General features: G+C 37.9%; 1 protein-coding gene across 1 annotated transcript in view; it reads right to left on the bottom strand.

Moving 5' to 3' along the window:
- ACSS3 (acyl-CoA synthetase short chain family member 3) overlaps nt 1–23,818 on the bottom strand; it is a 244,414-nt gene that overhangs the window by 179,290 nt on the left and 41,306 nt on the right. Inside the window, exon 2 of the mRNA XM_043969220.1 lies at nt 20,127–20,271. Coding sequence (XP_043825155.1) covers nt 20,127–20,271 — 145 coding nt within the window. The remainder of the gene's footprint in view (nt 1–20,126; nt 20,272–23,818) is intronic.

Genomic DNA, 23,818 nt, shown 5'->3' with positions numbered 1-23,818 from the left:
CATAGCCTCCCACTGAAAGAAATTATTTTCCAAAACTCACTGAGCCTTGACTAGAGATGACCTCTTATAGCCAACAACTGTGCCTTGCACAGAGTGAGAAATACTTAAAAAATTATTAAATTGGCTTATGTTAAATTGATAAGTTGGATATTCTAACTCTAACCCCCCAAAATTATTTACCCCAAAATTGTAAGGGTTTATTTTGAAGTGGAAGCAGAGTTTATTCCTTTACCCACATATTAGCATCTGAACTAGCACTGGAGATTTGAATAGTCAACCTAGGAAAATGTTTTTTAAGAGGGGGGATGAGAATTTGTTCTATTAAAAAGAAATCTTTGAGGGATACAACTGATCTGATTTGCAGTAAATCTATGGGAGAGAACAGCTGCTTTATTCCTCTAAGTCTGAAAAGACTAGATTTTCCCCATTATGGAATAAAAAAATCCTTTTATCCAGCTGTTACAAACATGTATATTCAAGGAAATTAATTCCCACAGTGGTCATGTCGCCCTCAAAAAGATTTCAGTCTACACTGTCCTGCACATCCCTCAGCATCAACAAACTTTTCATGAAGTATTTTAACATGTACAGAAAGTAGCTTCAATGATAGAATTCAAGCTCCTTGAGTCCAGTCTTTGTAGTCCTGGTGTGGGAAATAATAGGCAATAATTTGCTTGTTCATGAGTTAGTGATCAATAATTTAATAGCTGGTAATTGGAGACAATTAATAGTATATATCAAAAGAAGATGCGTATTTCATAAAACAAAGGGGAGACTTTTCCTGGGTCTCAGCTTCTTTGGTTCTTGTCTGTTTCATCTATAAAATAAAAGAATTAGACTATGATACATTAGGGCTGCTAAGTGGCAGGTCTGGAATCAGGAAGACTCATCTTCATGAGTTCAAATCTGGCCTCATATCCTTACTAGCTGTGTGACCTTGGTTAAGTCACTTAACCCTATTTGCTTCAGTTTCTTCATACGTAAAATGAGCTGGAGAAGGAAATGGAAAACCACTCCAGTATCTTTGCCAAGAAAACCCCAAAGAGGGTCATGAAGAGTCAGAAATGACTGAAAAAAACAAATGAGCAAACACACATTTTGGACTAAGAAAGTAGCCACTTTAAGAGCTTTAGAGAAACAACATGAATTAGTAGAGACACTATTCTAGAAGCCTAGAAGACCTGGGTTCAAATCTTGCCTCTGACACAATTGGCGAGTCATGTAACCTTTCAGTGTCCTAGGCAATTTTCTGAAACTATAAATGTCAGAGAAGATGCGGACCTATATAGAGGGAGTTTCTTCACTTGAGGGTTCATTATATAAATGAAATCATAGTTCCCAAGCCCTTCCCATTTAGTTGTACAAAGCATTTTATTTATAATAATCCTATGGGTTAAAAAGATGATTGCCCCCATTTTTTGGGCTGTACCTATCATTTCACTGGCATAGGAAACTCGCAATTAGGAAATTCATTCTATTAATGCTGATCACCTACTCTGCAACTTCTATCAGTGGGGAGCTGCCTATAGGCTTGAAAGACTTTTCCAGGGCTCCATTGCCAGTACACATCAGAGGCTGTACTAGAACCAGAGCCTTCTTGACTTCCAGATTGGCTCTCTGAACTTCATGTTATGCTGGTCTGCTTAGCTTTAGAGAAGCCAAATGACTTAAACATAGACACATGGGGAGCCTTAGAGCCAGAGTTCAAATATGGAGAGGGCTGACTCCAAGCCTGACACTCTTTCAAACACACCATGGCACCTTCAGAAACAGACTACATCACTAAGCAGAGACAAGCTGTCGATGTCAGCTTATTGTATTCTATATGAATATATGACTGAATATATGATCAAAAATTTTCAGTGTTTGCCAAGAAAGTAAACTCCAAATGCCTTTCACTGCCACTTAAGGGTCTCTGAAATCTAGTGGCAGCCCAGCATTTTAAATATAATACCATATTACTTCCTTCCTCACATTGTTCCATCTCGTTCCTCTACTCCAGAGAGACCCATTAACTTTATTGCATCTTTGCCTTTTCTCATTCTGTTTCCTTGGCCTAGACTAGAATAAGTCCATTCTTCACCTCCAATCATGGTCATTGCACCAGATCCTATAAAAGCAGTGAGTCTTCTCTCAAGTCTTCCCAGGTCACCTTCTCCTGGCCCTCTGACCTCCTTCCATGCTCAGAGATGCAAAAATGGGCAAATCTGAGCATAATATAAGGAAATCCTTAACAATTTAAGCCATTAAAATACGGATTGAGATGCCTCAGTCCCCTCTCACACAATTGTGGATCTTCAAGCAAAAACTGGATGACTCCTTTTTGGGCTGTTGAGGGGAATCCCAGTCAGGTATAGATCACACTATAAGGCATTATTAACGACTTTCACACATCACACATAAGTAGCTGGTTTCATCCTGATTCCCTCTACTCCAAATCACACTAAGGTCACTATTTTCTCAGCCACTTACATATGGTTCCATACACAAACTTCAGACTCCAATATCATAATTATCTTCTTTTTCCTGAATAACATGATCATATACCTATTGTAAGGAATTAATTGTGATTTGGGATTTCTATCACCCCATCTTTGTTTTATTTTGGTAGGGCAGGTAGGGGGGGCAGCTAGGTGGCGCAGTGGATAAAGCACCGTCCCTGGACTCAGGAGGACCCGAGTTCAAATCCAGACTCCTATTCTTACCAACTCAATTAATTCTACCTGAGGCAGTCTCTCTCCCACATAAACTCATAAATCCTCTTTAATCTTCCTTTTCTTCTTTCTTCTCACAATTACTCATGAAATGGCCTCAATTCTCCATGTTCCTATTATATTGTGGGTTAAACGTACTTTTGTTTGCTGGCCTGGAAACTTAACTAGAATTTCTAAAAGTGTTTCTATGGGTTGATGTACTCCGAGTTCCAAATAAACTTCCAAATGAACTTTTGGATTTTAAGAGAGAAAGAGTGAAAGAATTTTGAGTAAGATCAATGGCTACTACAAGGATGCCTATGCTCTCCACTACGACTTACTAAAGTGCTAGAAGGGGCAAATATATTAGAGAGAAAAAAAAACAATTAAAAGAATAAGCATTGGCAGAGGAGCAGAATTATTTCCATTAGGAAATGATATGATAGTTAATTTAGACAACCCAGAGAGTTTACCAAAAAATTAATTGAATCAATTAATAGGCTCAATAAAGTAGTGAAATATAAAATAACATTCTCTTGCCAAATAATTAGCCTTTTACATACAGGGTTAATGCTTAGAACTGCACTAAGACTTTGAGGACAAGCCTATATTACTAATAAGTTCCAGAAACAAGACATGGGGCAGTTCCATTCAAAATAATTAAATTATGCATAAAATATCTTGAAGTGAATCCACCTCAACACATTGAAAATGTGCATAAATAAAACTACAAATTATCCTTCTTTACAGAAAAAGGAAGATGAAAATAATTTAATTTATTTTGTTTCTTGTTGGGATGTACCAATGTTAGGAAAAAAAAACAACAACTTCTGATTCAACATCGTCATTATCGCCTTTTTCCTGCCAAACATGATCATGTACCTGTTAAGATTTCTTCTATTCCTTTCAGCTCAATGAATTCTACCTGAGGCAGTTTCTCTCCCACATGAACCAATAAATCCTCTTTAATCTCCTTTTCCTTCTTTCTTCTCACTTGAACTCATTCAGCTGCCTCAATTCCTCATGGTTCTATTACATTGTGGCTTAAACACACTTTTGTTTGCTGGCCTGGAAACCTAACTAGAGCTTACTACCTAATTTACAGACTCAGTGCTTTGCCAATCATTCTACAAAGGGGTTATTTTAAGGAACTAAACAACAAATAATAGCAATATTCATGTGAAGGAAATAAAGGTAAAAAATTTCAAGGAAATTTATTTTAAAAATTAAAGAATGAGGGGGAAGCTAAGTGGCGCAGTGGCTAAAGCACCAGCCCTAGATTCAGGAGGACCCGAGTTCAAATCTGGCCTCACACACTTCACACTTACTAGCTGTGTGACCCTGGACATGTCACTTAACCTCCATTCCCCCGCCAAAACAACAAAAAAAATTAAAGAATGAAGGGTCTGGATCATTATCAGATCTGAACCTGTATTAATGGGGCAGGTAGATGGTACAGTGGATAGTGCACTGGGCTTGCAGTCAGAAAGACCAGAGTTTGAATCTGACCTCAGACATTTACTGGCTGTGTCACCCTGGGCACGTCACTTAACCCCTGCCTTCATAAAATTAGAAAAGCAAATAGCTATACTATTCCAGTATCTTTGCCAAGAAAACCCAATGGATAGTGGGTCTAAGGGGCCACAAAGTCCTACACAATTGAAGAACGGGACAATTGTTAAAACTAATTGGTACATTTTTTTTTACTTGAAGATAAAAAAGTAGGTCATTAAAACAAAATGGCGGGCGGGGGCGGGGGAAGGCCTCAACACAAATGAACACTGTATTCCAGTATTAGCCAAACTCAAGAATACACAGTAATGGGGGAAAAGTGAAGTTCTATAGGTAACTAATAGGCAACCACCACCCAGAACTCAAGATGACTTCAGAACCCCTAAGCTCACCAAGTAACCATAAAGGCAAGGAATATGTATTTTTTTTAATTAAATTTATTTTGCTTTTAATTTGTGGAGTGGAGCAGGCATTTCCATAGCATTGTATGGTGAAGGGGATGATTGCAAATGAGGCTGCGGGTCTATTGTGTATGGCTTGCTATTCCTTTTGAATACATAATAAAGTCATACATTTCAAAATAAAAGAATAAAGTTATGGGGAAAAGATTCCCCTTTCAACAAGAACTTCTGGGAAAACTGGAAATCTTTTTGGCAGAAAATAGATTTAAACCAATAACTTACACCAACATCACACATGTATAAACAAATAAAAGTTGAAATATTTTAAAAATATTAGAAGATATATAAATATGTATATACAGATTTATATATATATATTTGATAATACAGAATAAAGCAAGCAAAATTAGGGAAGACGGATGTTTATCAAAACAATATAAATTAAAACAACACTAAAAGCAAACTAAAACTAAAGTTTAGTACTAATTAAAGTTCAGTACTAATATTGGATAAAGAGAAAAGATGATGAAACATATCTTGGTCCTCTTGGTAGAGAAGTGGAGACATGAGGTGTAGAATACAGCATCCAGTCTTAGATGTGGTTTCTATACCAGCTAGCTTTCCTTTATTGATTTTCTTTGTGACAAAAGAGGATCAAGAAATGTCTATAATGTATTTTTAAAGTATTCATAAAACTTAAAAGAAAAAAATCTTTTGGGATGCAATTCATTCTTTGAGTTTGGGATTACCTGTATTTTCCCCAGGAGTACCTTAAAATAAAGGGGAATATGAAGCAATGAAAGAAACTTTGGCCTGCTTTCACACAAAATCCCTTACCAGGGCTAAAGAAAATACAGGAGATTCACTTGTTAGAAAAAAGGGATAGCTTTAGCTATTACTTAAAACCATCCACTTGGACGGTTATTCTATAAATTATTCATTAACATTAAGATTATTAAATGAGAAATAAAGCTTTGGAAACAGCAAGCAGCGTTTGGCCCTTGAATGTCTCCCTTTAGCTGTTTTTTCTCTACAGTACTATCTACTAGATAAACACTATCTGTTTAGTGTAATTAGAGGCATTATGGAATGCTCACTAGTCCTGAACATCTGGGTTCCAGTGCTGCCTATGGTTCACATTGGTTTTATGAATATGGACAGGAAAGTCACTGAAATGTCTCTGAAACTCACATAACTTGCTGAGACTATAAGCCATAGAATTGGTAATAGAAATTCAGCAGGCCACTAAATGGATTCACTGATGATAAAGCAAGATTTTCTTTTTAGTTTGGAAAACTATCCTCTCATCACAAAATCAATCCTTTTTACACATCAAAATAGATGTTTTTGTTTGTTTTTTGTTTTTGTTTTGTTCGGTTTTTTTTTTTGCAGGGCAATGAGGGTTAAGTGACTTGCCCAGGGTCACACAGCCAGTGTAATGTGTCTGAGGTCAGATTTGAACTCAGGTCCTCCTAAATCCAGGGCTGGTTATTTATTCACTGTGCCACCTAGCTGTCCCTAGAATAGATGTATTTTTAAACCAGAAATGGAGGGAATGGAAATAGGACCAGTTTACCTATTTGTCACTTCTGTTTTCAACAAAAGGCATGAATGTATTTTCTGTCAAAACTTTTTTTTGGGTTACAGAGAAGCACATCTGGATATCCACATCTTCAAAAAGAGGACTAATAACAAAATAAAAGATTCATTTTACTGGTGTATTTTTAATTAAATTTTACAATAATGTCACATATAGCATATATATCATAGGATTTTTTAAAGTTATAATAATCTTTGAAGGCAGTCAGTTAAAAAACAATCATTTAGAAGGAGAAAGTGACAAATGTTGGAGGGGATGTGGGAAAATCAGCACCTTAATTAATTGTTGGTGTATCTGTGAACTGATCCAAACATTTTGGAGAGCAATCTAGAATTAGCCAGCAATTGACCCAGCAATACTTCAATGAGGTCTATTTCCCAAGATGATCAGGAAAAAAGGAAAAGAACATATATGCTCTAAAATATTTATAGCAGCTCTCTTTATGGTGGCAAAGAACTGGAAATTGCAGGGATATCTGTCAATTGGGGAACGGCTGAACAAATTATGGTATGTGTTCATGATGAAATATTACTCTGCTATAAGAAATGATGAGCTCAGTGATTTTAGAAAAACATGGAAAGACTTGCTTGAAATAATGAAGAGCAAAATGAGAAGAACCAAGATAATGTTGTATACAGCAACAGCAACATTGTTTTATTTAATTATTTTCATTTCACAGAACAAAATAATCATTTCTATAACACAGCACAATTAAAAAAAAAGATGATAGGACATGAAACTGCAAACCTACCATGTACAACTTGCTATTCCCTACAAATATACAACCATTTTATCATGTAGATTTCTTTTTTTTTTTCCTTCCTCCCCCTCGCTCTAAAGGTAGCTATCATTACACACAAATATTCTTTCTCTGGATGCAGATGGCATCTTTCTTCACATGCCCTTTATTAATTTTTTTTTTTAGTGAGGCAATTGGGGTTAAGTGACTTGCTCAAGGTCACACAGCTAGTAAGTGTCAAGTGTCTGAGGCTGGATTTGAACTCAGGTACTCCTGAATCTAGGGCTGATGCATTATCCACTGTGCCACCTAGCTGCCCCCAAATTCTTTCTTAAAACAACATTACTATTACTATATACCATGTTCTCTTAATTCTGTGTACTGTACTCTTCATCACTTAAGAACAACTTTGAGTGACCAAGTCCTTCTGTCTATTATAAATAACCAACTTAACTAAAAAGGTTCTATGAAGGAAGATGCTTTTTGCAGGTAGAGGAAGAAATCTATATTTAAATCTATCTATACACACATGTGTGTATATATGTAGATATACATACATACATGCACATGTACACATACATATACATATATGTATTAGTGTCTAATGGTAGTCATTTTGGGGGGAAGGAGGGAAAAGAAAGTTACATGATCTGCAGTTTCAGGTACTATCTTTTTCTCATCTACTTTGTTATGGAAATGCTTTTATTTCTTAAGTTCAAAATTTTTTTTAAATCACTCATTGAGTGCCTACTGTATGCATCAAAACATAACACTGTGAGTACATGGGAATTTTTTTAATAGAAGACAAGGTACATGAATATACCTAGACATGCAAAGTAAATCCTTTCTCTAAATTTGTTGAGTTGTGTAGTGCCGGTCTTTGTAAACTTTTTTCACTCACAATCTCTTTTCACCCAAGAAATTTTTAAGTGGCCCTGGGTATATATGTATAAAATAGGCACACATAACCTTTTACTGTTGCCAAATTTTTCACGACCCCCACATTCAGTTACACAAGACCATATGGGGTCATGACCCACTGTTTAAGAAGCTTTAGTTTAACGGATAGATTACCAAATGTTTATTGTTTGGTAATACCCAGTTATTACTTTTTGAAAATATAGAATTACAAGACACCCCTCCTGCTTAAGTAAAAAGATGCAAACAAAAATCCTGAACTGTTTGGATCAATGCTGTGCCAACTATTTCACCCCACCTGTATAATTAACCAAGCAGACTCCCCAGAACAAAACACACAGCAAAGGCTGTGGGCTCTCCAAATGCATTTAAACAATGTCAGGTCACATTCCAGTTAACCTTTACGTTCCTGGTTGGTCAATACATTCTGAAAGTCAATCAATATAAATGAAAGGCTGCTACAGATTTCATTAAATGGTCTATGAGGGCTACAAGGACATCACATAATTGCAGTAGAGGAGTTTCTCCCTGAAGCAAGGAACAGTGTTCACATCTGAAGAAAACCTTCCACCTCACACTTAATTGTGCACACTCTTGTTTTTGTTTTTTTTTGGTTTGGGCAATCAGGGTTAAGTGACTTGGCCAAGGTCACACAGCTAGTAAATGTCAAGTGTCCGAGGCTGGATTTGAACCCAGGTACTCCTGAATCCAGGGCCAGTGCTCTATCCACTGCGCCACCTAGCTGCCCCCTTTTTTTTGTTTTTGTTTTTTTTTGTTTTTTTTTGTGCACACTCTTAATACCAAATGACAGAAGGAAGGGAAAAAGACTTTACCTGGTCTAGTGAACTCCCGAATGAGGAAATAACTTTTACCAATATAATGTAAGGAATTAATTGTGATTTGGGGTTTCTATGACCCCATCCTTGGCTAAAATTAGAAACCTCGGCACGTGCCTGTGCACACTGAGCTCATGCTGGACACCTGCACATCTACATGGGCCTGGCCAAATTATACTGTAGGGAAGCTCCACCATGATGAGAAACCTGGTGAGGACAAGTCAGGTGGTCTTCAGCATCCAGAAGCTGGCCAGCTTGAAACTGTAGAGCCAGCCTGTCAGTTTTGTCAGTCAAAGCTGACAGCCAATTAGCTTGGGGTTGTGTGTGTGGTTGGCCCTGTTTTCTGGTTGCACAGAGGTTTTCGGGAGGAAGCTGGGGAGGAGAATCTCACTCTTACTAGAGTGATAGAAGGAGAGAGACGCTAGTCTGGCAGATCTTCAGACTGGGCCTGGGATACACTGCACAGCTGGTTCTCTTTGGCACTGTGGATTCTGGGTGGTGGTGAGCTTGTGTTGTTGAGGTGAAGCTAGCTCCTTGCAGCTAGCTGGGCTCTTCCCCTATTCCCTTTCTCATTGTCCCTATCTCTATTATCCTCACTTGTGTTTTAAACTTGTTCCCATTAATAAAAGCTGTTTTGTTTTTTGAATAGAGGTTGTTAATCTTCTTTCTTACCCCAATATTATGGTTAGCCACCCAATTAACTCTTCCCATACTAAATTTGGCCCTTAGAGTAACTTGGCATTTTCTTTTCATCTTATACTCTCAGAAAATTGACTAGGAAATAGAGAGGACAAGGGATTTGGCTAGGATTAGCTAGCCAATAACATACCAGAATTGGGGCTTAAACCCAAGTATTCCTGGCTCAAAAGCCAACTCATAATTAACCATTACACATGCCCTCTAAACAAAATACATCAAAACAATTTTGTCCAAGATACACATCACTGCATCACATGTGCCATAGGAACAATATATTTTGTTTATATATATATATATATATTTATTTATTTGTTTGTTTGTTTATTTATTTGTTTACTTATTTATTTACTTACTTATTTGTTTGTTTGTTTGTTTGTTTATTTATTTATTTATTTATTGCAGGGCAATGAGGGTTAAGTGACCTGCCTAAGGTCACACAGCTAGTTAAGTGTAAAGTGTCTGAGGCCAGATTTGAACTCAGGTCCTCCTGAATCCAGGGCCAGTGCTTTATCCACTGTGCCACCTACCTGCCGCAGGAGCAATATAGTTTAAAAAGAGCTGGTTGACTTTGAAAATGGCACTGAAATGGTAATAAATCAAATTGAGTAAGAGAAAATAAGCACTACAATCACCCCAATACCCCCAACCCAACAAATTGGTCAGAACTGAGATTTCATCAATCTATTCATAACTATTTTGTTATTGGTATTTTACATTCCTATAAGGCAATAAAAAGGAGCACTAGATAACCCAGTGAATCAAAGCAAAGGTAAGTGCTTTGCTCAGCTCTAAATATGTCTTTATCAGTTGGGTGTAACAATTGGAATGACGCCACCTGCTGGAGACTTACTGTAGAAAAGCTGCGCCATGAGGTGAATGTCTCTGAGGGCAAGAACTTGCGTCTTTTCTTTGGCATCAGGGAGGAAGAAGGGGGAGCCGGGCGCTCTGACTCTCTCTTTTCCTGGGGACTCTGGCGGAGAGCGGAGCGAGAAATGTGCTCTCCCTTTAATAGATAGATGAATATAGGCCTTTCTCCCTCTCTCTTTACCAAATTCTTATTCTCCTTAATAAATGCTTAAAAGTCTAACTCTTGCTAAAGCTTATAATTTATTGGCCACCACTCATTAGAGATTTTAGACAGAATAGATAGAATTTTAGCCTTTAACATGGGTATGCCCATGCCATTGTAGATCACAATCCCTATACACAAATTCTGGTGACTGAAAAATTTATCAATCTACCAACAAACAGGACCTTGCCAGGAAGTAATTAAACAAACAAATAAATGTGTGTGTGTGTGTGTGTGTGTGTGTGTGTGTGTGTGTGTGTAATTTAAATGAGCTTGTTGAAATGCTATAAAATTAAAACTCCTACTATGATACCTCACTATGATTTGGAGGTCACCTTGGGTTGTTGAAGGAATTCCAGTGGAAGACAAGTCCTCTAGAAGGTCTCAGTGCATCATCCCAGCAACAGATGGTCCAAGAATCTCCCTAAGTCAATCATGCAAAACTCATCAATGGCAGACTAACAAACAGGGGATAACTTTTTTTGGCCATTGCAACTCATAAAGATACCTACTAAAATGTGTATTGGTTGCAATCTAAATTGGAGGAGAGAGTAAGTACTCATACAAAATTAAATCACAAATTCTTGAAATATTAAAATAATTCCATCTGGAAATTCTGAATGCAAATTGGTTCACTTGGCCTGTATCCTTCAATTTGGATTAGTTTTATCCTCTAGTGACTTTTAATAAAAATTACTAAAGTTTGGATAATAGGTAGTAGAGTTGATCAATAACTCAAGTATAGCTAGTGACAGATGAAGAAACTGAGACAAATGTGGTAAAGTGACTTTCCTGTGGTCACACAGCTAGAAAGTATCTGAGGAACTTGGAAAGATGAGTCTTTCTGACTTCAGGGCCCATGATTCACCCTCTTTGCTACTGATAATATTACATCATAATAAAATGACATTATTATAATAACATACACAATAATTTTATCATCCTCTTTGCTGTCTTTCCCTTTATATCTCCCAATTTAATTATGAAATATTCAAAAATCCAGATTTTTTTTCCTATTTCCTTTCATCTTTCTCCCCAACTACATATTTAGCCAATCAATGACAGACAATAACACTCAAGTCATAGAAACATTCTTGATGCCTACTGTAAGGGCCCAAAATTCTAGCTATGATGTCTAAAATTAGAAGCTTTAGCAAGAGTTTAGACTTGTAAGTATTTATTAAAGTGCATCAGAAGTTAGTGAAGAGAGAGAGGTAAAAAGCAAACTTCCTCTAACTATCTAAGAGAGCCAAGCATCTGTCCTCCCACCAAACCGAGGTCCTGAAACGAAAGGCCTCGCTCCTCCCAGAAGCCTCCTATGAAACAGGAAACAGGGCCATCCACACACACACCTCCAAGCTAATTGGTTGGTAGCTCTGATTGACAGGACCCACAGGTGGCAAACCATCACTTCCTGATGCCAAGAAACCCCAGAAAAGATCACTTCTGGACACTAAAGTCACATGCTTTCTTTTCATGACCAGAGCTCACAATGTCCCTCCCAGCAGGGGGTGTCATTCCAATTCTCACACTATACATGTATGTTTTCATTGGTTATATTATCTTGTCATTAATACAGACAGTGTCATTAACTCCCTCAATTATACTCTAGACCCCTCAACAAGCTTTGGGACACTTATGCCAACATGACATCATTCACTTATTAGGTTTCATCCTCATGATGCTTACTAGCTGTGTGACCCTGGGCAAGTCACTTAACCCTCATTGCCCAACAACAACAAAAAATAATAATAATTAGCTTTGCAATTTGTGGCTATTTGAGATTTTATCCTCACCACTCCCTTTTGCTCATAACATGCAATACTTATTGAAATATAAGATCACCTGTTCATTTTGTCAACTAAATGAAGGAAGAATGTTATCCAAAAATAACATCTGAGTGAACTCTCATGGACAAGAAGTTAGAAAGGCTTATTAGTGGAAATCATATGCAAAATGTTTTCTATGGTTCAGAGTTAATGAAAAGACAAAAGCTAAAACCCTCACTGTAAAACAGGTTCTCCTCTATCATATCCTAAAGAAGACTATGGGGACTCTCAAATCAAGTCATCTGAACTACAGAAAAGCAGGAGACAGAAGGAGGCCTATCCAAGGAAAAATGCGTGTCTGGGTTGGTGTCCTAGAAAGTCAAAATTCAACTTTTCATAGAATCTTAGAGTTTGAAAGAACCTTCAGAGTCATCTGACCCAATCTCCTCATTTTACAGGTGATGAGGCTGAGATGGGGAGGGGTAAAGTGCATCTCTGTAGTGGATGGGAACAAATGAAATGGAATCAGGACACTTGATTTTAATCCCACCTCCGAAATTTACAAGCTCTGTGATCATGGGCAAGTTACACAATGACAATATATGAGAGCTGGAGGCAGCTTGAGCGGACATCCCGTCCAATCTGTAGACAAAATAAACCCCATTATTATATTCCCAACCAACCAATGGCATGTTGGCAGCTAGGCAATGCAGGGGATAGAGTGCTGCTGGGTCTGGAATCAGGAAGACCTGAGGCCAAATGTGGCCTCAGACACATGCTAGCTGTGTGACCTCGGGCAAGTTACTTAACCTCTGAATGCCTCAGTCCCTTCATCTGTGAAATGGAGATAATCATAATAACCCCCTTCCAGGGTTATTAGGAGGCTCCAGTGAAACAAGTATAAAGTGCTTAGCACAGTGCTTGGCACATAAGCACCATATAAATGTTATTTATTATTATCATTGTTGTCATCATCATCATTATTATTATCACCACCACCACCATCATCCAGCTTCTTCTTAACCTCTCTGAGCTTTAGTTTCCTGACCTGCAAATGGCCATGGTACTTACATCCTCTTCATCACAGGCTGTTGTAAGGAAAGCACTTAGTACAAATTAATATTTTATGTCTCTCACTGGAGCAGCTAGGGGGGCCCAGCGGATAGAGCACCAGGCCCAGAGTCAGGAAGACTCATCTTTGTGAGTTCAAATCTGGCCTCAGACACCTACTAGCTGTGTGACCCTGGGCAAGTCACTTAACTGCATTTGCCTCAGTTTCCTCATCTGTAAAATGAGCTGGAGAAGGAAATGGCAAAGCACTCCAGGATCTCTTCCAAGAAAATCCCAAAGGGGCGATGAAGAGTCAGACATAACTGAAAAATGACTACACAACAAAACAAAACAGGTCTGTCACTAATTAGTGATAACTAGCTGGTGGCAAAAGTTTCCTTCTTTTATTCTACATTGCCTTTCTATAACTGCTAGATTTTTGTGTAAATGGATAAACTGGATGTAATTAGGGGGTTATTATTCTGATCTGACTTTTTTCTGGTGCTGAAAATGTCGATAATGGTTATAACAATTCTCATTTATATTTATGTTATCTGTTAGAGTCGAAATCACATTTTCACACAGATCTAACCTTTACCAGAATAAACAAATGATTGCTGAGCACATAATAACTGATTAATAAGTGCTTGCTGAGGGATTGTCATTGACACAGCAAAGGGGATTGCTGCACAGGTATACATTAGACTAGATGACCTCACAAAATCCAAGATACTGTCAGAGTGTGAATCTAATATGACTGTCACAATTACTCCGTAAGGTGGTTAGGACAAATATTATTGTGTCCATTTTTTTTTTGTTGTTGTTGTTGTTTTTGTTTTTATGCAATGGGGGTTAAGTGACTTGCCCATGGTCACACAGCTAGTAAGTGTCAAGTGTCTGAGGCCGGATTTGAACTCAGGTACTCCTGAATCCAGGGCCGGTGCTTAAACCACTGCGCCATCTAGCTGCCCCCCTATTGTGTCCATTTTATGATGGAGGAAAATAAGGCTCAGTGAAGTTAAATAATCATCACCACCACCACCAAAATTATAAGAGTTAACATTTATATAGTGTTTACTACATGCCGGGCACTACGCTAAGTGCTTGACATATATTATCTCCTTTGATTTTCACAACAACCCTGGGAGATACGTGCTATTATTATTCCCATGTTACAGATGAAGATATTGAGACACCGGTTAAGTGACTTGCCCAAGGTCACGTAACTAGTAAATATCTGCAACCATATTTAAACTCAGGTTTACCTGACTCCAGGTCTAACTCAAAGTATCCACTGTACCACCCAGTTGTCCAAAGCCACACAGCTGATTGATGTTAGCCCTGGAAATGAACTTTTTGCTATACCATGAACATTTTTAAAAAATTTCTGTCTCAATTCAAAGTTACCTACTCTATCACAACACTCTGTTAGATTTCTATCTAGTTTTTATCACAACACTCTATTAGATATTCATTTGAGTAGAGTCTTTACACATAAAAAAATATGGGGAAAGTCTTGAGATGATGTATAGTTCACCATGCACCTTTCTATATATAGGTGGGAAGGATGTCAATCAATCTGACCTGTTGGTTCTTCATCTAATAACAACACTTCCCTCATCTATGGTGCTTATTTATTTATCTATTTATTTATTTGTTTATTTGTTTGTTGTTTGCTTATTCATTCATTTTTTTTATTTAACAAAGTGCTTCCCTTATAACAACTCTATGTTATGGGAGGTGAAAGTATTATTCTTATTTTACAGAAGAAGAAACTGAGGCATGGGGATTTTAAATAGCATTATCATTAAATCTATTAAATTTCAAAGCTGAAACTTAAATTGGTGTCTTCTGACTCCAGGATCTAAGACTAATAATAAAAAACCCAACTTCTGAACATGGGAAATTCTCTGCACTAGAATATCTTCCATGGTGAACAGCCAGCCTATTTTCCCACCCTTTCACTACCTCTTTTCCTAATCCCTATTTCTCACATTCTGCAAACTGAATCCATTTATGAGAAGCTACAACCACAAGAATGTATCTTTATAACATACATATCCTCTAAATAATAAGCTCTTTTATTTAGACATATCTACTATATGTAATGTAATATAATGATACAGAAGCACTCAAATTTTTATAGAGATCTCTTAGTGAGAAAATGGTATTTAGTTTAGTTTAGTTTAGTTTAATAACAAATCATTTAATAAGAAATGAGTCTTTACTATGATCAGTCCAGATCATTAAGATAGAATGAAGGATTCTTTTCCTTTGCCTGTTATTATGTAAGCTGCAACATCAAACAGTGATGAAAATGGTGACCAAAGATTTAATATAAATGATAATATATTTATTAAGCACTTTCTACATGGAAGTCGTTTTGCTGTGCACTAGGGATACACAGAGAATAGAGAATAGGGGCTCTTATTTAGAGGAACTCAATTTCACAGAACAAGAGTTGTTCATTTTATGCATCATGGATCCCTTTGGTGCCTTGGTGAATCCTATTAATCCCTTCTCAGAATCATGTTTTTGAATGCAAAAAAAATAAAATATGTATAAGAAAGGAAACCAACTATACCAAAACAGAGTAATCAAAAATAAAAAAGTCATAGACTCCAAATCAAGAGGAAGATAGCACATATAGGTAGTTTTAGCTACAGAACAAATAAACAGTCCCAGTGGTCCTTAAGGTGCATCTTCTCATCATTTCCATTGATGAAAAACATAACTTATTCTGACACCGAACCATTTGGTGATACCAAAAACTTTCTTTAGCTCCTGCAGAAAAAGTTACCAGATCACGTCTGTCTACTGATGTCTTTCCCCTGAGCAATGGCTGCTAAGCAAAGACCAGAATCAGGGTTTGTGTCCTTTGGGAGCACTGATATTTTTGGAGTTCTTGGACTATGGATCCTCCAGTGGGGTCCATGCAAAGATGGTAGCTGAAGTATCAGTGGTGTTTTGGCCCACCTGGTAGCACCATCTCTCATATGTTTCTTGGCCTCGTGGCTTCTGGTTTACCTGGCCATCTGTGAGAGCTGATATTGGTGGTAGAAGGAATGCCAAGACACCAACTTTCCAAGGGTAGCTCCCTAAGACAATAGCTGTCAAGTTGTACCTATAAGCAGGGCCTGTGGTTTGGATAGCACTGCCGACCCTGGGGTTCTTGGGTTTACCTGCCTATTGGTGGCAACTGGCCAGTGGCTAGTGTTGGTGGCACTGCTCTCTTGATGACTAAGTGAGGGTCTGGCCAAAAACACAGTGAAATATCTTTCCCCCCTTACTTTTGTCTTCATTTCTTATTAAATGCAGCAAATTCATTTTTCCTTCTTTTTATTGTTATTTCTGAGTGCTACTATACTAAAAAACCTACAAAATCACTTAAGAGGCTTAACAATAACTTTTTTTCAAAACACTTAAACAAGCTGGGGCTTTTAATTCATCATGTGATTCAGCAAGCATTTATTGAGAACCTATTATATGCTTGGTATTTTACCAGGGGCTATAGATAATATTTCAGATCATTGTGTTTATTCTTTCATGCTAAAGGCAAGACCTTATATTTTACATTAATCCCTATGTATAAAAATAATAAAAATTATTATTAATTAATAATTATTATTTATGATTGATCATTATTGTTTATTGATATATTTATATGACTCCTATATATTAGCTTCCTGAAACCCTATGATGGAGAGCTATAAAGAGAAGCATGGCAGGTAAATACAAATTGCAGAATATTAAAAATGATCTGCATGCAAGAAAGAGGACTTAAGATATTGGGAACATGCATGACAGACAAAAGAGGTGGGACAGCTATGTTGCAAGAGTTAAGAGATTCTAGGTAGACAGCCTAAATTCTTTTTTGCTACATAGAGAATACTGTGGGTTGTTGCTTTTTAAAAATTATTATTATAAACTCACGGAGTTTTACAAACCTAGTTTTATTACTGAACTTCCAGATGTATCATTTTACCCTCTCATTTTACAAATGAGAAAACATACACGGAGAGGTTAAATGATTTTCTCTGTTATACAGTGACAAAAATGGAATTCAAATTGGGCTTTTCCAATCCCAGTGCTCCATCCACTATTTCACTCTTTCCCCAAAAAATTTACAAACCAGGGATATCAGAAAAGTCTCCATGAAGAGGGTGGAATTTCAATTTTATCACCTCTTTTACCTTATTCTATTTTCTCTACTCTTTCCACAGTAAGCCCGCCCTCTAAATCAACTCCTAAGCTAACTCTACCATATCCCTTATTTCTTCCCTCATTGAAATATCATCTCCTTAGCGAGAGAAGCAGCAATGCCTCTGCTTCCTCTAGATCTGCAGGGCTCACCAAGATTTTCTGAATAACACCTTATGAAAAGCACTTAGCTGGCAAAATGCATCGTCTATCCTAGAAAATGTGTATGCTTGTAATGTGGGGAGTATCTCATGTTGTTCATTTGTGTAACCATGCTTTTGCCCTAGTTTCTCAACTCACACAAGGTATGGACTGTGTTAAGAATTCCTTTGTATGGTAGCTCACAAAGCCATGCACAAATAAGCACTTAATTACAATGATAAATAGCGTGCTATCGAAAAGATGGTTCTCATCCTCCCAAGCAAGGAAAATCCTTGGCCGGTAGAAAATAATCCAAGCCTATAGCAGGAAACTAATAATGCTGCTGCAATTGTCAATTGCACAACTGTTACTTATTACTAGTGTTAATAATATTTTCTCTTCAACCAAATAAATACCACTTATTAATAATACATTAATAATGAGGCAGCCAAGTGCTGGACTTAAGAGTCAGGAAGACCTGAAATAGAATCCTGCCTCAGGCACAGCAGCTGTGTGACTTTAGAAAAGTTATTTAGACTCTCAGGGGCAGCATCTAGGTGGCACAGTAGATAGAATACCAGTCCTGGATTCAAATCCAGTCTCAGACACTAGCTGTGTTACCCTGGGCAAGTCACTTAACACCAATTGTGAAAGAAAGGAAGGAAGGGAGGGAGGAAAGAAGGAAAAAAGGAAAGAAGGGAAGGAGGCAAGGTTACTGTGGGCCTCAGTTTCCCCATGTGTAAAAGGAGGGAATTAGACATGTTGGCTTCTCAGGTCCTTTTCCACCTCTAAATTTTTATTTCTTTCATCCTATAGCATTTTCTATATACTAGAAATGAATTCAGAAATGCAAATCAAAAACTCACTTTGGTTCATAGATAGAAATGGAAAGAGAACTGTAAGAGAATAGGAATGGTTTATTTGCCAGTCAGGGAAACACAGTAGATAGAGGCCTATCCTCAGAGCCAAGAAGACCCAAGTTCCAGTCTCACTTCTGACACATATTGGCTATGTAATCACTTAACCTTTCAATATTTCAAGCTGCAGGATGCAGGGAACATGCTGCCCTACACTAGCAGAGGGAGTTTTCTCACCAAGGAGACTTCTGTGTCAGTAAAATAAAGTCTACTCTATATACCTACCCTTCGGTGGATAAGCAAATCTTAGTGCTTTTTCCTCTCCTGCTTAATTCCACAATACCAAAGGTCCAATCCATATGTCTGTCACTAGGTGTTTAAGTACCATCTGGTGATACATCTACTGCCTGATTCCACTGTTTGTTTTCTAATCCGGATCCATGATTTCATTGGTATTGGGTACTCCCTGTTGTGAAAACACTCTTCACTGATGTAGATTGACCACTCTTCTGTAACTTGGGACAATAGATTTAGGGATATATAAAAGACTATAGAGATAATCTAGTCTAACTTTCTCTTCTTATTTTATCTAAGAGGAACCTGAGGAGAAGATAAGTGATTTCCCCAAGATCACCCAAGTAATAAGTGACAGAGCTGGGATTCTAATTAAGGTCCTATGACTCTAAATTCATTGCTCTTTCCACTAGATCCTGACCACTGTAGCATTAGAGATATGCCTGAGGTGCTGCAAGAATTAATAACTTTCCCACACACCTAGTCTACATCAGAGGCAGAATCTGAATTCAGGGCTTTCTGCCTCCAAAGCTGACCTTCTATCCACTACCCATGCTAATGAGTTCCTGATAGAAAGGCTCATCATTTTTAGTACCAGCATTCTAATGGGAAGGCAAGTTACAAGACTACATTTTACAGAACACCACTGTCACCAAATGAATGAAAATGAATACCATCCACAGGGAATAGAGAGGGCCACAATGGACAAGACATTTTATGAAAAAACAAAGGGGGCAGCAAGGTGGCGCAGTGGATAGAGCACTGGCCCTGGATTCAGGAGGACCTGAGTTCAAATCCAACCTCAGACCCTTGACACTAGCTGTGGGCAAGTCACTTAACCCCAATTGCCTCACCGAAAAACAAACAAAAAATTACAAAGGAGAGTCAAAGGAAAAATATCATCCTACAAATGTAGAAACAAAAAGAAAATGGGATGGTGACAGTGAGATTGAAGTAAAATCTATTGACAAACCATATACTCCATGAATAATGATGATAGCTAATGTATATAATACCTACTGTGTGCCAGGCCTTGTGCTAAGTGCTTTACAGTTATTACCTCATTTGATCCTCTCAACAACCTTGTGATGTAGATGTTACTATTTTCCCCATTTAACAGACGAGGAAACTGAGAAAAAGAGTTTAAGTGACTTGCCCAGCGTCACACAAGTCAAGAGAAAGTAGGTTGGTCGAACCCTGTTTTGCATTTGGGAGAGAACACATACCTGAGATAGGCTGCCACCTGGATGGCCAGAAGGAAAACCAATCATGACATCATGGACCCAATAGATTTGGGTCAATATTTAGTGTCCAAATCATATGATCCATCTGCATGCAGAAAACCTACCTGATCCAAAACTTCCTTATAGGTAATAGTGGCTTTTGTGTTTGTGACAGGGCTATCATAGATGATGGCAATCTTGTCTCCTTGTCCATTTTCAATATGGCGGTCTATAGCATTGTAACAAATATTAAGCATTCCTTCCACAAACCTGAAAGGGAAATGAAAAGTGTTGAAATAACTACAATTAATCAAAATAAAAACATGACTTGGCAATGAATGCTAGCCAATTTTAAAATGCCACATGCAAACATAGATGTGCCCTTTAAAAATGAGCTCTGGCAGACATAATAGAATCAAAGTCATCAAAAAGGAGATGAACATTATTCTCATATTCTTCCTCCTTCTTCCTCCCCTCACCCTCTTTCCCTCTCTCCCACACTCTCCCCCTTCTCTCCTTCCATTCCTGGTACTCCATCTTCCCCCCTCTCTCCCCCTTCTGTCCTCTTTCCCTCTCCATCTCCATCTCCCTCAACCCCTCCCTCTCCTCCTCTCCCTCACATCAGACCTGTGACTCCATCTCTTTGATGAAACCAATAAAGACATGCAATTGATCTGTGACTTGCAGCCTTAAAGAGTTGCCTGGGACACCAAGACATTTAGTGACCTCACCAGGCTCACAGTCAGTAAATGTCAGATGTAGGACTTGAACCTTGGTCTTCCTGCTTCCAAGGCCACCTCTCTATCCTTTATATCAGAGACCCCTCCCTATCCCAGCATTTTAAGTTACTTAAAAAATAAATTATACTAAGTGTTTCAAATTATAAAGGACACATTTGCCCAAGAGCACCACAATAAATTAAAAACATTTTCATCGGATAGCCTATTTATCACTCTCACTTCTTTCGAATGTAAAGTTGGCCACATACACATATGTTGATTTCACAAGAATGGAATCAATGTACATTGGAAAAGGATGGGGAAAAACATCTCTGAATCTCAAACACTACTTTCCCGCTCCCCTCATTTTGATATAAGCATTAGCTTGAATTTTTTTTTACATTAACTGTAATCCTTACTGTTCTTCAAACAAGACATTTCAACTGCCAACTCCAGGCGTCTCCTCTGTCTCTTTATCCCCCATGACTGAATTGCTTTCCCTCTCCTCCTCCTCCTCGCTTCCTTCCAGTCCCAGCTAAAACTCCACCTTCTCCTTCTTCTCCTTCTTCTCCTTCTTCTCCTTCTTCTCCTTCTTCTCCTTCTCCTTCTCCTTCTCCTTCTCCTTCTTCTTCTTTTTTTTTGCAGGGCAATGAGGGTTAAGTGACTTGCCCAGGGTCACACAGCTAGTATCAATTGTCTGAGGTCAGATTTGAACTCAGGTCCTCCTGACTCTAGAGCCAGTGCTCTATCTCCTAGCTGCCCCTAAAACCCCACCTTTGACAGGGAGATTTTTTGCTATTCTTCCTTACCTTAGGGCCTTCCCTCCATTGATTATTTCCAATTTAGTCTGCATGTAGCTTGTTTGTACAGTTAGTTGCACGTCATCTCATACATGAGATTGTTACCTCCTTGAGAGCGGGGATCATCTTATAATTTTCTTTGTATTCCTAGGGCTTGTTAGCAGGGTCTGGTACATAGTAGGTGCTCCATAAATGTTTACTGACTGATTGAATGACCAACTTACATGGAGGGGAAAAGTGCATAAACAATGCAATGACAAGAAAGGGCTTGGTCACGGAGAGTTTTCTTATGCCAAACAAAAGACTTTATATTTGATCCTGGAGGTAATAAAGAGCCATTGGAGCTACTGGAGGATGGGGGAGGGGGCCTGTAGCTGTGAGACAATTAAAATTGTGATTTAGAAAAAAAAACATTTTGGTACCCAAGAGAAAGACAGAATGGAGAAGGGACAGACTTGAGACGGAGAAAACAGAAGAATTATGGGGGGAAAATATCTCCTCTTTGAGTTCATGCACTAGGTTACTGCTGCTGAATAAATCTACCCCAATGCAGAAATTACAGAGGCAAAAATCTAAGCCTTATTATGTGTAAGAACAGGTTGAGGAGGTAGAAAAATAACCCTGAACAAAGATTAGGATTCTGATGAGGCTTTTTATAGACAAAATTACATCAGAGAAGCAAAGAAATAATTTTTGACCTAAAGCAATCTAGTACATCCTCATAGGTCACAAAAGTTAAACTTAGTTAAACAGAATAATAATCTCACACATCCCTTAAGGAAGCAAACCTAGTTTTAAAAAGACTTTATAGAGACATTCTCCCTCTTCACCTTTGCCTCTCCATCATTTTTATGCTTCGAAGCTCACTCTGGTGTCACCTCCCTGTTAAATCTTTGCCATTTTTCTAGTTGTGAAGGTAGACTCTCCCTTTCCTTCTCCCCCTCTCTCTCCCTCCCTTTCTTCATTCAATCTACTTTGCATTTACTCAGCTGTATCAATATTACATACCTGCCCTCTACCTCTTGTAGAAATAAACTCTTCAAGATTAGATTGTTTTTCTGTCTTCAAAGACTTTACAATCCAACTGGGGGAAATAAGACAAAATCACATTGCAGGGCAGCAACATATGGAAGGGGTGGGGGAAGACTTAGATGACTTGCCAATTTAAAAAATAAAAGGGATTTTAGGGTGATTAGGGATTGTATCACTTGGTCTTTCTATCCCTAGTTCCAAGCTTGGTGTCTTGGGCATAATTGGCACTTAACTGATGGAACTGAAAGGTGATCCACTCGGCAGAGACTGGTTATTCAATGCTAGTCAAGACTGCAGGATTTATAGCTAAACTAGACTAACCTTGAAGAAGTCACCCATTCATCTGACTCTACAGATAAGGAAACTGAGGCCAAGATAGTAAAGAGTTCCAAACTGAGTTATGAGAAGAAGCTTATCAAGTGAGTATGGGGAATATTTTGTAAATAAATTTATTATGCTGCTGAAATATAGCAAAAGTAGTAGTGTTTTGTTGGGGGGGGAGGGGAAGTTATGGATTGGAGAGAGGACATAGAATAGATCTAAACTGGGTCAGAAAGGGAGGGAATTAATACAACCGAGAACTTTGAAAAAGGTGGCTGAAAGAATAATTTCTGACCAAAAAGAAATGTATGTAGTTTAGATTAAAAAAACAAAACCTTTTTTGTAGTGGGGTAGAAAAACAAAATCAGTGACTATGATCTAGTGGAAAATGAGCCGACTGATTTCCAAAATAACCAAAAGTTGTGAATTGGTTTTAAAAAAAATCAAAGATGTTGCATTTTTTTTTCCAGAGTATGCTGGGAGAAGCAGGCCTGGTTCTTTGATTACATTTATAACAACCTATCAGTGTGAATCAGGATTCTCAGTCTTATTCTCAATCAAATCCCAAACAAGAATCTGACTAGAAGCTAAACACGATATGCAGGTGTCTCTTTTAAAAACTAAACCAAAAATAAAACTGTTGGTTGACAAGAAACAGAATCCCATTTGATTGTGTTCTGATAAACATTTAAAACCTTTATAATATTTTTAGTGCTATACACTGAATAACATTTGTTCTTTGCAAAATTCACCTTTTTTCTTACTTACACATGGTAAATCCTAGAACTGATAGCCTTCCATATAGAACATACTGAACAGTGAACAGAAAATTTATTCGGCAACTAGGTGGCAAACTGGATAGAGCACCGGAACTGAAGTCAGGAAGACCTGAGTTCAAATCTCAGACACTTACTAGCCATTTGACCTTGGGTAAGTCATTTAATT

Source organism: Dromiciops gliroides, chromosome 5 (genome assembly GCF_019393635.1).
Source record: "Dromiciops gliroides isolate mDroGli1 chromosome 5, mDroGli1.pri, whole genome shotgun sequence".
Classification (NCBI taxonomy): domain Eukaryota; kingdom Metazoa; phylum Chordata; class Mammalia; order Microbiotheria; family Microbiotheriidae; genus Dromiciops; species Dromiciops gliroides.
The sequence above is the reverse complement of the archived record's forward strand: the minus strand, read 5'-3'. Positions and strand labels throughout refer to the sequence as shown.